Below are 15,235 nucleotides of genomic sequence, written 5' to 3'. Positions count from 1 at the left end.
AGTTTCCCCTCCCTGCTCTCTCTCTCTCTCTCTCTCTCACACACACACACACACACACACACACACACACACACACACACACACACACACACACACACACTCTCACTCACTCTCTCTCTCACTCTCTCTCTCTCTCACACACACACACTCTCTCACTCACTCTCTCCCTCTCTATCTCTCTCTCTCACTGTCTCTCTCTCTCTCTCTCTCTCTCTCTCTCTCTCTCTCTCTCTCTCTCTCTCTCTTTCTCTAAAAATGAAAAAAATTCAAATGAGCTTTACTGGTATAACTGTGTTATAGTACAATGCTCCCAAAGGACTGACTAGTATATTCAGGTGTATATATTCAGTATACATTCACACTTAAAGTGAAAAGTCTCTCTCTCTCTCATCACATGTGGGGATGCTGATCTGTAATTACTAAAAGAGAGGAGCCTGACAGATCCATCTGTATGATGTTAGCTGGCAGATAGCCACGTGCAGACTCATGTAAAACTCATTAACGCACTTAGTCAGGAGAAAGGTGGACCTACAAGCTATTAAACAGTAAGATAAGATATGCAGTGAGCTAGAGGCATGCCAGGTCCTTTGGCAGGGTAGTGCACTTCCTTCCTGTCTATATTTCTAAGTAAATACCTTCAACTGTTCTGTGTCATTGACTTCCTGGTGGGTGGAAATTGTTTGTAACCTGCACTGAAGCAGAGACTCACTGAACAATGCAGCTATTTTTAAGAAATAATTATAGAATTATTGGAAAAGTCCGTTATTTGTTTTCAAGAGATTACTCAAGATGGATGAAGGAATAATTCGCAGTTATTTTTGTTATTTTAATCAGTGTTTATTGCTGCCATGTTGTCCGTTTACTTTCCATTTCTATATATATATATATAGGAGGAAAAGATAGAAGGTTCACTCTCTCTCTATTTAGTGTCCCTCACTCTCCTTTACTACTTCTCTTTCTCACACAGACACAGACACAGACACACACACACACCCAATAGAGTCACTTTAACACTTTCTTTGGCTTAGCCCCCCTCTCTCTGAAACCCCCCCTCTCTCTGTCTCACACTCCCGCCCTCTCCCTCTTCCTCTCTCTGCCTCACTCCCAGGCGCTCACTTCATCATGTTGGATGGAGAATGCTGCGTGCGGCCGTTCTCGCTCTGGTGCCGCAGCACCGCTCGCGCCTGGATGGCACGCTGCAGCTGAGCGCTCAGCCCGTGGAGGAAGAGCAGGAGCAGAAGCAGCAAGAGGAGGAGGAAGCTGAAGAGGAAGAGGAGGAGGAGGAAGGCTCCGGGCTCCAGGCTGGCCCCATGCCTCGGCCACAGAGAGCTTATGTGCTGGAGGAGCCGGAGGACGTGCGGGGACCCAAGTCTCAAGACTGGCTCTATGAGTCGTACTATCGCATGAGCCAGCAGCACCCGCTCATCGTCTTCCTCCTCCTCATCATCATGGGAGCGTGCGTGTCTCTCCTCGCCGTCTTCTTCGCCTCGGGACTGGTATGTGCCTTTTTCATCTTAGTAGTAGCAGAAGCTTGTCAATTGGTCAACAGGTCCTGTCACTTTGGCTTGAACCTGTCCTTTATAATTTCATATTAACTCACAGCCATTGACCTTGTATGACTAGACACCTACTTTAAAAAATGTTTATAATAATAACAACGACAATCCAGAAATACTTTTGTGTCCTCGTTCCTGCTCTTTGCACTTGTCATTTTCTCATTTCTCTTACATGACTGTGAAAGAGTTGTGGGGTCGAGCTTTGACATGTTGTAGTGCACTTTAGTGTTAAAATGTTGTACCTCTCACCTTGTACACCGTGTTTTAGGTTTATACAAAAAGGGGCATTTTTTATGTTCACACATGATAATAATACAGCTGATGTTTAGTATGAAAGTTTTATTATCATCATCATTAGTATCACAGAACTGGGTGGTAAGTTTGCGTAGAATCGATCTAGACTCATTACACATTAACTGTAACAGATATGCAGGACTCGTGTAAAGTACGACTCTTAAATCAGAGCCCTGGGATAAACAGCGGTCCATGATTTTAATCGGAGTTATAATATTTTGTTATTTCTAATAGGTATTAATTTATTTTACTGCTCACTTCGATTAAATGCGTTGAATCCAGACATTAGAAATCATCGCTCTGTTGAAAAACAGGAATAAAACGCTTTAAAAAACACTATTTCAATAGTTGTATTACGTCCATGCAATAAATCTTTACTCAACTTATAACCTGAAGTACTGGGGCTGCCAAATGTTTACCATCCTGCATGTACATGGCTGTTTAAATGTTATAGGTCACAATGGTGTTAATATTAAGGCATGTTGGGCATCTTATCAAAGAAAATAAATGGAAAAGAAAAACCCATACAAATTTGACTTTATCTCCTTTCCTATCTTGTTTCATTTTTATCCTTTTAACCTCCCTGCTCTAGTGCAGGAAGCTCTTTCCCTTCTGAAAAATGCTTATCTTGTGTTTCCAGAGCCAGACCACTTGTGACTCTATAGTGGCCCCTTAGAACAAAGGCATTATTAATTCCTCCTCACTAGCGCAGTGCTTACAGAGCGCGTAATTGGAAAAGTGAATTAACATGATAAGATCAGTTGATCATTAGCTGTGTGATAAATCAGTGTGAGAGCGGGTAATCACTTAACTTGTGCGTAACTTGCTTTGAAAAGGAGTGAAATCGTTTCTCAAGACAGAGTGTAACATCTTTTGCTGTCTCGTTGTCACGTCTCGTATTTAGTGGCGGCCATGAGGTATTCGTGTTGCTCGATAAATCCTATTAGCTCATGTTTATTAGCAAAAGTGAGGTAAAACCCGCCTAATTTCTTCGATGAGGTTTTATGGGTTAGATTTGGTTTCAAACGATCCACAGCCCTGCCTTTCTGTCCCTTTCCAATTACCTCAGACTAAAGCCATACACTTCAAACCCTTATAATGCAACACGCACACACACACACACACACACACACACACTCACTCGCTGTTGACTCACTATCCGTTTTCCCTTCCGAGCTCATTTTTTTTGTCCAGAGAAACAGTGCAGAAGGAGCCACTTAGCTCTTGCTCGCATCTGCATAGCTGCTAGCTTTGGAGGAGGTGTGACCGGATTGGGATTTATTGGGCTTCGTAGAGTGAGAAATCTTCCATAAACATGACCTGCTACTGAAGGAAGTATTGCTCATCTGAAAAACAGAGAGGATAGAGTAAAAGAGTTCAGGGTAAAGCACATGATATTTACTTATGTATAACTGTTGTTTCTTATTTCCAAGGAGAAATGATTGGAACGTACCACAAGCGATCGCATAAAGGAAGGCAGAGAGCACTTTTTAGTTTCAGTAGATGAAAGCTATCGTTAGAGATTTTTCAAAAGCCACAATCACAGCAACCACATGGACGCTTCGCTCATTAGAAGTCAATTACGCCATCTCATGGGTATTACAGTAGAAGGGAATGCATTCAAAACTGTATACCATACAAGTAGAGATACGAAGAAGTTTGTCTGAAAGGTTCTCAGGTCTCCTGGTTGAGAATTGAATTGTGTATCGGGATCCTGTGTGATGCAAAAAAAAAAAAAAAATGGACCCAATTCAGGTCCAAATCCAGATCAGATATAAATATTTGGAGCAAAATTATCACCATCATCTTGCATCATTGTAGCTAGCAAGTGTGATGAATATTAAAAGCCGGTACCAGTCACCAAGTTCCATCCGTTAACAGCAGGAATGGGATTCACTGGTAAAATCATTTGGAATCATTTTCAAAGACAACAGCCTCGCTCAGTGATCTACAAAACTGTGGCAGCTTAGCGGTCCCAGGATTTGCACCCAAACTTCCATGTAAACTTCTCCCAAAGCCTTATTTTTAAGCCAGCCACAATTTTTTTTTTTTTTGCAATATTTCCTTAATTAGTGATTTTTTTTCTAAAACAGAAGGTTCTGCCTTTGATATGTTGCTGGTCCTGCTGAGACTTTCTAGCTGTTGAGCAACACTGGTGTGAACATCTGCTCGAAAATCCACCAAAATCAGCAGTCGGTGAGAATCAGAGCAAACAAACAAACTCCAACACTAAACCCTGTATTAAACAAAATGATCACCATATATATATATCATGATATTTACAGAACGACATCATTCAACTTTATTTGTACTGATGCACCTGGAACTAGATCTGAAACTTAAGCACAGCATGAAAATTTACAGAGCATCACGTTCACCTTAAAAAGCCTCTGTAGATTCGGATTGGTTTGCAAGCACACAAATATTGTACACTAACATCATTAATCCATGCAAAACATCCAACCTCTCACCCACACACTGAGGAAACTCAACCTGGGGCAGCAAGTCAGATACAGCTTCATACCGAGAAAGTATCTTTATGGATGATTCGATGATTGGACTATTCTACAAACCCTCTCCATGCCTGTCTCTGTTTGACATACATCTTTACATGTATGTATAACTCATCTGGGAACCTAAAGAGAGATGGAATCCGGTCCAAACAAGTTTTTGTTCAGGTGTCGAACAGTGATTCTGGTGGTTCTGGGATTCTCTTAAATTAGATGAGCTCAGTAACAGTTTCTTGTTCATTTTCTTCACAATAAAAAGTCATAGCATATGATGATCTTCATTAAACCATTCAGTAAGTCCTCATATCCTTTGGATGGGGCTGGAGTCATCCTGGAATAGAAAACACCCATCGTGCTAGAAGGGTTTCCTCATTAGTTGAAGCAGCGCTTTGTTTTCGTTTCCTTCTGGTTCTGTGCATTACAGCTTTATCACTATGTTTACATCTCGCTACTGTGACATATCTGCCGTTGCAGGTGTGTATGTATCTGCGCTTGCATTTGTGGAAGCTGTGTGTTGGATGCACTGAACGCTGGTGAACGCTGCCTGTTTATCACCAGGGGACTCTTGAGCAGATTTTAATCCTCAGCACATGAGAGATGCATGTGGCGTCATGTGGCGATGTTGTTAATGGGCTCCGGTTACTCCCACTCTACACCCACGCATGCAAGGTGCAGGATTAAAAATATACTAGCAGGAGGGAAAAAACGCAAGTGTTTCCTTTTCAGGTTTTCTCTCATATACAGATGATGAATAATAGAGAGAGAGAGAGAGAGAGAGAGAGAGAGAGAGAGAGAGAGAGAGAGAGAAGACAGACTCAATGTGTTTGTGTGTTACAGCTTGACTCTGTGAAGTTTCGAACTGCTGACATTGGGTGACATTTTTCACATTCTTGTCCCATCAGCAGCTCTGTGGAGGTTTCCAAAACACACACACACACACACACACGCACAGCCATACACATGCACACACACGCACACACACGGCCCAAATAGATAAAGCAGACGAACAGGAAAGGCCTCTGTTGTTATAAAGCGCCTGCTTTTGTGACCGCAGGAAAATGGGGTTTAAATGGATTTAAATGAGCTCAAATGCCTAATTAGCTGTGTACACGTCCGTGGTTAGTGGAGCGGTGGCAGGATGATGAGCAAGCACTTTTACAGCTTTAACTTTAACTCAGACAAACAGCAGGGACAGAGCTCAAAAGATGGAGACTGGTGCTTTAGGGCTAATCATGCAATCAGTGAGTGAGAGCGCTAATTGGACTTTGATATGCGTGTTTAGCATATTCATACATGCGCCGGAAAAGCGGGTTCAATGCTGTGAATGAGTGTTCGAATCTGTGCCGTTTTGTATCCTGCAAAGCTGTACGAGTTCCTCAGGACTTCATTAAGATGCAGCGCGTGTGCAGTTTTCCTGAGTCCACTCGCTCCCCAGGGTGTCTCGTCTTACATCTGGTGACCCACTCGGTCTTAATGATGTTCTTTTTCGACTGGTTACCTGAGAACAACTTCTTACTGAGTACTAAATAATCATTTCACATGGATCCTACAGACAATGTTTTACCCAGGGAAAGTTCTCAGTATTCCGTATTACACATTGACTTATTTTCTGATGGGCAAATTTCTAATTATTAATCATTAAAATGATTATAAATAGATTGTAGTATAATATGTTTGTATGAAGTTCACACCTCCGATTAGACAATGTTTTCTATCAGCATCTAGACCACCACCTAAAAACACAAGCTGTCTTTGCTGTCAAATGTAATTTGATGAAACAAAAAAAAAGTTATGTTTTTGCTTAGTTAAATACTAATATATTGATATAAGAATGAAAAAGCATTGAAACAAACATCTTAGAGATCTCCATTCTCACCAACCACAAGTCATGTATGCAATCATCCAATCAGCCAGTGCAGTGTCACATGATCGAGATCAGTGAGATGCTTTTCTGCTCGACGTGATTGTAACGAGTGGTTATTTGAGTTACCGGTACCTTTCTGTCAGCTCATTCTCCTCTCCTCTCACTGTTTTTTTTTTTTTTTTGGTGTTATTTCTTTTGTTCAAACTCTAGAGACTATTGCACATAAAAATTCCAGGAGATCAGCGTTTTCTGAAACCGTCCCATCTATCTCCAGTCTCTGAGATTACACTTTTCACCATTCTGATTAGACTGGCTTAGTGTTAAGCACGTCTGCTTCACACCTCTGGGGTCTGGAGGTTCGATTTCTGTCTTCACTCTGCATATGTGGAGTTTGTATGTTCGCCCGTGCTTCAGGGGTTTCCTCCAGGTTCTCCAGTGTAAGGCTGATAGGCATTGCCTGTGGTGTGTGAGTGTATCACCGTGCCCTGTGATGTGGGTTGGTTCCAGAACTTTGTGCACCTTGAATCCCCTGGGATATACCCCAGGCTACCTGTGACCCTGTGTAGGATCAGCGGTACAGAAAATGGATGGCTAGCTGGATGAATCAGTACTTTGTTTTTCTTTCTCAGAGACCCACTGCCTCGTGCTGTAGTGATACATTCCTCTTGAGGAGAAAAATTTTGTATATTTTAACCCACACACCCGGCAGAAGAAAAATGGAATGACGTGAAAAGAGAGAAAGGGTGGGAAGGTCAGGCTGGCCTGTGGATGTTTCGTACACATGCTCTCCTGCCTCCTGGGTGTATAGATGTTACCGGCCCAAGCTGTGTAACGGTTTTACGGTTTTCTATCTTGGCTTATACCGGTATTGATCCGTAGCATCCTGCTGTAAATCCTGTTCTATCTCGAAGGGCTTCACAGCGATTTTTGCACACTTCTTTTTATTTCCTTCATATTTTATCTCACTGTATAGAATTCTTTTTCATATTTTATCGATCTGTCAGTGAAAGTGACGTGACATACGGCTAAGTACGGTGACCCATACTCAGAATTCGTTCTCTGCATTTGACCCATCCAAAGTTTGTCCCACACACACTTATTAGCTAATTGTAATTAGCTTATTAGCTAATTGTAGCTAATTGGGCATTTCTAATAACTAACAGATCACAAACAATGACCTGAAGCCTACAGTTGACTAATTCAATCAAAAACACATTTGGATTTGGTTAAATAGACTCTTTTGTCTCCTGCTAAAATCAGTCTCTGTAGGGAAAAATATCCAGTCTCGAAAGCATTATATATTTGAGATTGTACTCACCGTGGACTCGATCGGCTTAAACCTTTAAACTCTGCTTATTATTTAGTGAAACTAATAGGAAAAGTTTCTTACACTGTGTATAGTTCTTGGAATTAAAGTGTCTATGTGTATTAAATGTCATTTTTATATTGCATGTTTTTCTATTGGTGCGCTTGTTTTTTCATCTCCTGACATCTTGTAATCAGCTTCTGTTTTTCTGCTTAATTCTCCAGCATAATGGGATAAGGGGCTTAAGTACAGTAGTAAAACACAGCAGGTATTTGTCACCATTAACATCTTTAATTTGTGCTTTCTTTCTTTTTTTTCACTACTGTTTCTGAAGAAATATTTGACTATGTGACCTCAACACTATTTTTAATTATTTTTTTAAAAAACAATTACTTTACCTTTAATGTTTGATTACTCAAATCTGTTAAGCACTTTTGTTAGGAGTTTGCAATCAAATTCAACCTGAGCTTATCCCCCCCCCCCTCTCTCTTCAGGCCATGGAGGACCACGTAGCCTTCCTCATCACTGTGCCCACTACACTGGCCATCTTCCTCTCCATCTTCATCCTAGTCTGCATCGAATCCGTCTTCAAGAAGCTCCTCCGTCTCTTTTCCCTGCTCATCTGGGGCTGCCTGGTTGCCATGGGTTACCTTTTCATGTTCTCCGGAGGGATCGTCTGTCCCTGGGACCAGGTGAGAGCAGAGAGCCGGTGCGACGTGCCTTCATCACTTTATCTGTCATTACACGCATCTCAACCCACATAAAAAAAACATGTTGGTTAGTGTGGGTGAAGTTTTCTAGTTTCTACAGTACTCATGTCTTTTCCAGTCACAGTGAACTGTAACATATTGCCAGTCCATGAGTATAAGTAAAGTGCTTGAGGATTACACATCACATGGCTGCACCTACTGTATTACTGTAATTATAAAAATGAAAATCGCACTGTCTCTATTTTCTCTCGCTCCTGCTCTCAGCCTCTCTGTCGTCCCCAAACCCTCGGCACGCTCTCGTCCTCTTCAGTTTGCAGCTACTCATTTAGCTGTTACCAGCCGCACATGAGCACCGAACCACTTTTAGCTGCACATTTCATCATGCCTGATTTGCCTTGTGTGTTTATACCTGAACAATCCGCTGCCAAAAATGAACATTAATTACTGTATATAGCTGTGAATGAAGCAGTTTTATTCAGGACCGAACATGACTCATCTAATGGAACATATATCTATATATCCGAAAATAAATGGTCTCCACAGATGTACATGCACATGCACAATGTATATAGCTTGCTCATTAGGGATACATTTAAATGTCTAATTTATATCCTGAATTTATATATTTTTCTACAGCTGCTTTCAAATGACATCCTTTGTTATAAGCTCTACACAAATTGAACTGAATCTGATTCAGTAGATGACTAACTGTCACACTAGCTTGTGCTCTGGATTTTTTTTTTTTTTTTTTTTAGACACCATAAATCTGTTTTTTTTTTTCTCCCCACACACAGGGACGGTGCATGCAACTCCGGCACAGAGGAGTGAAACACAAAAGCAATACCCGATATCCATACATATAAATCATATAAACTTCCAAGATTTCCAGTGCATGATTTGATACGAAAATACCGCTTTTTTTTAACACGGTCACTCAAATAACCCTGGTTCACAAAAGTCTCTCACTGTGCACTGTTCCTTGGTATTTGCGTCAGCGCATGACACATGATTTTTATTTTTGTTTTTTTCAAAATCTATTCACACCATTGTGAAAGTGCTCGCCTCACAGTACCGCCATTAGCACGCTCGAACCTAGCATAACGATTTTGAACATTAAGGACACAAACACTGTCGACGGGGCGTCATCGGTCGGTTTCACAGTGTTTCTATAAAAAAATAAATTAAAAATACAGTAAAAGAAAAATTAAGAGATTGAAAAATCTGCATGAAATTTGCATGCTTTCTGTTAGAGCATGAATACATGACATGTAGGATATACTGTATAATGTAAATATTCCACAGCGGTAAAGGTGTTCGGGTATATTGTAGATTTTTATTGCCTCCTCCACCACCGGGAACTTCTTTAGAATGATATCTTTAAAAAAAAAAAAAAAAACGAGTGAACATTTTTAGGAAGTCACAGCAAGGTCAGATGTCTGAAGACGTTTTTTTCCTTAAACCTTTGCTTTATATGTATAGTTGTACATTTATATGTTGAAACAGCATCAGGAATATCTTAGCTTTGTTAGCAGTTTGCTAGTAATCTTAGCTAGCTGGTTGTTTTGAGGATTTAGCCAAGTTCTCAGAGGATAAGTAATTCAAACAAACATCTATCAAGTCAGCTAATATTAGGCCAGCTGTTGGAGAGATAAAATCAAGTTTGGTTCAAGTTTGGTCACAGGCTAGCTAACAGTGACGTTGAAAGTAGTAGCAGGGTCTTTCAATATTGGGGCAGTGGTGGCTCATCTGGTTAAGGCTCAGGGTTGTTGATTGGAGGATCTGGGCCCAGCACAGCCCGGCTGCCACTGTTGGGCCCTTGAGCAAGGCCCTCAACACATCCTGCTCCAGGGGCGCTGTATCATAGCTTCCCCTGCACTCTGACCCCAACCTCCTCGTTTGGGGTATGTGAAGATAAGAATTCCACTGTGCTATAATATATATGTGGCGATAATAAAGGCTTCTATGCTCCCCCGTTCTGTGCTATCTCCCCCCCCCCCGTTCAGACTGAGATAAAGCTATTTTAGACTGTATTGTGATCAGTAGGCGAACAAGGGGAATAGATTTACATTCTACTTTCTCATTTACATATCGATTTGAGTTTCCGAGCGTTAGAGATCAGAATTCAAGCAGATTGATGCCACATGGTGGTAAATGGTGATACTCCTCTACATGTGCGGCTGTCTTTCGGGCTTGAAGAGGGTTAACGTCCTTCTTAAAACCTTGACCGTGTGTTAGGGTTAGGGTTAGGGTAAGGGTTAGCTTTTTTTTTTAATGCAAGAGTTTCTTGCTCATGATTATATGACGGTTGTTCAGGGAAACAGTTTCCAGCTATACTTAAATCAGGTACATCCTTTACGTCACATCTAATTTTCTCTTTTCTCTTCATTTGTTTTTCCACTTTCTCTCCCTTTCAGCCTTACTTGCAGGAATATTAATACCTGTTGGCGCTGCATTATTAAAAAGCTCAACTGACATCTTCTCTCTCTCTGCTCCTTTCTTTCTCTAACACTTTATCACTAAACTCACTCGTTTTTCCCCCCACCCTCCACTAAGCGCACACTGCATTCAAAGTAAGCCAGCTTCATCAGGTGGCACTCTGAAGTGCTGTGGCGCTCACATAGCCCTTAGCGAGCTCTTTAGCTTATCATAGCCGGCACCTGGAAGCTGTGGTTTTGTTCACAGGGGATATTTACCACCATTCAAGAGGCTTTAGAATTTATGTTGGAAGCGTAAATGACATAATGGAAGAAATTGTGACACGGCTCCATTGGCAAGTCAGCAAGCAGGTGGAAACACAATGGCGAGGTAATTGTGGCTCAGTGGCCCAGTTACCTCTGTGTTTATGTTTAGCAAGGAAGAGACCAGAGGTAGAAGTCTAACAATCACGATGAATCGTTCTGTAGCAACAGTTCATTCCATCTCAGTACTTTCAGATGAGGTTGTTGATGTGATCCCAATATGTTCCTTATTTTTTAAAATTGCTTAAATAGACAGCAGTTCTGTTCAGAAGATTCACAAGACATACAGTATAAGGATGTTTTATATCTACTGAAACTCCAGAATAATGCATGATGAGTGTTTGTTCCACACTGCTGCGTACTCTTCTGTACATACAGTATCTGTGGTGGAGTAAATGGAAATGATGGTCAAAATGTGCTTGCGCCATGCTAGATGACATGCTACAACGCCGATCTGTGAACATTTGCTATTTCTTATGCTTCCACTACTAGCTGTAAGATTCTTAGGATTTAGATGGAATTGTCATTCTATCTTGAAATACACTATATGGCCTAAATTACAGTGGGAGGACATCTGACCATCACAGCTTCATAACTGGTTCTTTATTAAACTGTTGCAACAAGGTTGAAAGTGCAGAATTTTCTAGAATGTCTTCGTATGTTGTAGCAGTACAATTTCCATTCAGTGGAACTAAGAGGCTCAAACACTGTTCCAGCATGACAGTGCCACTGTGCACAAAGCCTCTGTGCTCCATGAAGACATTGTGTGTTATGATTGGTGTGGAAGAACTGGAGTGGCCCTGCCTCTGACTCAACCTCGATGTACAGCTTTGAGATGAACTGGAACTGGAGCCTCAACAACATGCCAACATCGGTGTCTGATGTCACTAATGCCGTTAGAGACGAACAAACAAACACAAATCCATCATAATGGAAAGCTTTCCCAGAAGACAAGAGGGAAGCTTATTATAACCGTGAAGTTTGACGGAGGAATAAATTTGGAATAGAGGAGACAAGTACATATGGGTTTGATGGTTAGTGGTGCACAAACCTTTGACCATATAGTGTAAATGCTCTTTAATATCTCAGACTGTGAATGTCTATTTATATATACAGTACAGACCAAAAGATTGGATGCACCTTCCAAAAGTTTGGACACACCACCTTTTCAACAGGACAATGACCCCAAACACACCTCCAGGCTGTGTAAGGGCTATTTGACCATGAAGGAGAGTAATGGGGTGCTGCGCCAGATGACCTGGCCTCCACAGTCACCGGACCTGAACCCGATCGAGATGGTTTGGGGTGAGCTGGACCGCAGAGTGAAGGCAAAAGGGCCAACAAGTGCTAAGCATCTCTGGGAACTCCAAAAGTCCAAACTTTTGGTCTGTACTGTATATATAGGTGTTCAGTATATATCCTTAACTCTGAGGAGGGAATAGTGTTAGCAGCATAGTGTAAATGGTATGTGTTATGTTATTAAGGCAATCTTGTTGCAGTTACCAAGAGTGCATTTCCCTCATCCTGGCCATCTCTCATGAGAAAGCTCATCACGCTGTTTCACATACTTCTTCTGTCGCTGCTACGCTAACATCCAATACGCTAATTACGTGTAATTGACCTGCAAATTGAACAGCGCATACTGTACACACGACAGCCATCAAAGTTAAAAGCATGTATAACCTCAGCCTCGCTAGAAGTTGATCGAGTGCTTGCTACACATGTCGAGAGTCGTAATAAACCTACAGGCGATATTTCAGCTTTTCATGCTGTCACTCTTCATAATTTCATTGCTCCAGCAAAGATGACAGGACCTAGGTATACAGACAAGGGCTCTGCACTGTAAGAAGCATTTTCTCCAGGCAGCATTCTCAGTCTTCGTCTGAGTCACTTAGACACAGCTTCTTAAAAGAGCTTTTTTGTGTTGTTTTTACAAAAGTGGCCATAATCAAACCCTCTAATCAGGAGAAGCATGGGAAGTGGATGTGACCCACCGAACTCCAATCAGTCGAGACAAACACAGAGTATAAAAACATACCCAGGCTCTTTTTCATTCACTCCTTTCAGTTAGAACGGTTCTTTAATCAATGGATCCTCCTGTGGTGGTGCTAGGTCATTATATACACGGTGTGGAAGCAGATAAGTGAGAAAAGAGAGAAGAGCTGAAGTTCTGATTCTTCTTATGGCTTTTTAAACTCAAATTTTATCACCACCATACACGAAAGAAAAATACAATAAACGTAAAATGATATATTTATGCAAAGAAATGTAATAGAATTGAAACCAATTGATTATTACTAAGGGAGGCACGGTGACTTAGTGGTTAACACGTTCACCTCACACCTCCATGGTTGGGGGTTCGATTCCTGCCTCCGCCTTGTGTGTGTGGGGTTTGCATGTTCTCCCCGTGCCTCGGGGGTTTCCTCCGGGTTCTTGGTTTTCCTCCCCCGGTACAAAGACATGCATGGTAGGTTGATTGGCATTTCTGGAAAATTGTCCGTAGTGTGTGAGTGTGTGAGTGAATGAGAGTGTGTGTGCACTCCGTCCAGGGTGTATCCTGTCTCGATGCCCAATGACGCCTGAGATAGACACAGGCTCCCCGTGACCCGAGGTAGTTCGGATAAGCGGTAGAAAATGAATGAATGATTATTACTAAATAATATATACAGGAAAAAATGTCAAAAAATAAAATATTAAAATATTTCCCTTTAGACTGAGTAGCTTATGAATGTATGCTTCACAGACTTCCTTAATAACCAACTGGCTTTTAAAATCATTTTTAAAATCCAATTTGCACATTTCAGATATTTACAGTCTAAATCTCCTGATCTTCTCAAATAATGTAGTTATATCCTGAAAGCAGGTGATATATCTACAGTGTCTAAACCTTTCCAAGATCTGATCTCAACCCATCTTAGAGACATTTCCAATTCATTTTGTATTCATATTCATATCCACACCACAATTTCTCCTTAAACTTTCATTCCTTTCTTTCTTCTGGGACCAAAAATAGAACAGCTCACACAGTCAGACACTTATCTCTGATTAAGTTTTATAACACTCCTCAGGCCTTCGTTAATTATGAGCTAAAATTATAATCATACTTTTAATATTTGATGACTTAACTAGACAGGATTCATGATATTTTGAGACAGCGATCTTCTCGGCTGCTCTGATTAATGTTTTTCGGTACATTTACATTTACACTGAAGGATCATGGTGTGAATGTGTGAATGTTTAGATGGCATATGATATGAGATGCTGATGAAGAACACTAGTACATGTGCGTTTTATGTTTAATGAGCATTTCTCTGTATGTGAAAACTCTCTAACTCTACAGTTAAGACCCTGCTGTAAGATGTTCTACATGGTGCACAGGGGATTAGATTCTTAGATTAGATGAGTCAGATTTGAACAATTTCACTCCAGGACAAAAAAAAGCAAAAAAACCCCGCAAACTTCAAACTTTATGTTAATTTCTCCAAACCGAGCTCTGAGCAGCCTGTCTGTTCAATTCAATTCAAGTTTATTTGTATAGCGCTTTTTGCAATAGACATTGTCTCAAAGCAGCTTTACAGATCATAAACATAGAGCAGAAGGTAAACATAATCTATCTATCTATCTTTATCTTTATCTATCTATCTATCTATCTATCTATCTATCTATCTATCTATCTATCTATCTATCTATCTATCTATATATATATATATATATTTCTTTTTTATTTCTACTTCTTTCTTTCTTTCTTTCTTTTTTCTTTCTTTAGTAATTTAATTTCAAATTCTTTAGAGGGTTTAAAATATATTATACTAAAAATATTTCTTTCTTCTTCTTCTTCTTTATTATTATTATTATTGTTATTATTATTATTATTATTATTATTATTATTATTATTATTATTATTATTGTATGATAAATTATTTTACCTGCTTTTACCTCTCGATCATTTCCAGCCCCCTGCATGCACAGTGTTTTCTCCTGGTGATGTTTTATTGCAGGAGATTGCGTTAGGTGAGTCAGAAACCGTACTGTCTGCTCTTCCTCGGGAATAATGGACGGGAACTCTATTTTCAAACAAAGTCTATTTTTCTGTAACTTATGTATCATCAATAAGCGTAATGTGTGTGTCTCAATGAGGCAGACTCTTGATAATGAGACTGTCTCTGTATCTGTGTTTATTGATTTCCTGTGCTGTGCTGTTTGGCAGATGATCAAAGTGGTGGCTGAACATTTCCCTATTCGCTACAAACTCTAAAT

The 15,235-nt window shown here is 40.5% G+C and overlaps 1 protein-coding gene across 4 annotated transcripts in view; it reads left to right on the top strand.

Annotated features, from left to right (window-relative positions):
- The first annotated feature begins 1,082 nt into the window (after positions 1-1,082).
- adcy2b (adenylate cyclase 2b (brain)) overlaps positions 1,083-15,235 on the top strand; it is a 56,313-nt gene continuing 42,160 nt past the window's right edge. For 3 of the 4 annotated variants that reach the window (XR_007143584.1, XM_047816621.1, XM_027133866.2), the window contains exons 1-2: positions 1,084-1,496; positions 8,025-8,222. Coding sequence is in view for 3 of the 4 variants with exons in the window: in XM_047816621.1 (XP_047672577.1) it covers positions 1,137-1,496; positions 8,025-8,222 (558 nt within the window). In the remaining variant the exon portion in view is untranslated. Of the gene's footprint in view, positions 1,497-8,024; positions 8,223-15,235 lie in introns of all 4 variants that reach the window. The other variant, XM_047816622.1, reaches the window with a different exon arrangement.

This window comes from Tachysurus fulvidraco, chromosome 7 (assembly GCF_022655615.1).
Source record: "Tachysurus fulvidraco isolate hzauxx_2018 chromosome 7, HZAU_PFXX_2.0, whole genome shotgun sequence".
In the NCBI taxonomy this organism is placed as follows: domain Eukaryota; kingdom Metazoa; phylum Chordata; class Actinopteri; order Siluriformes; family Bagridae; genus Tachysurus; species Tachysurus fulvidraco.
This window is presented reverse-complemented; position numbering and strand designations above follow the sequence as displayed.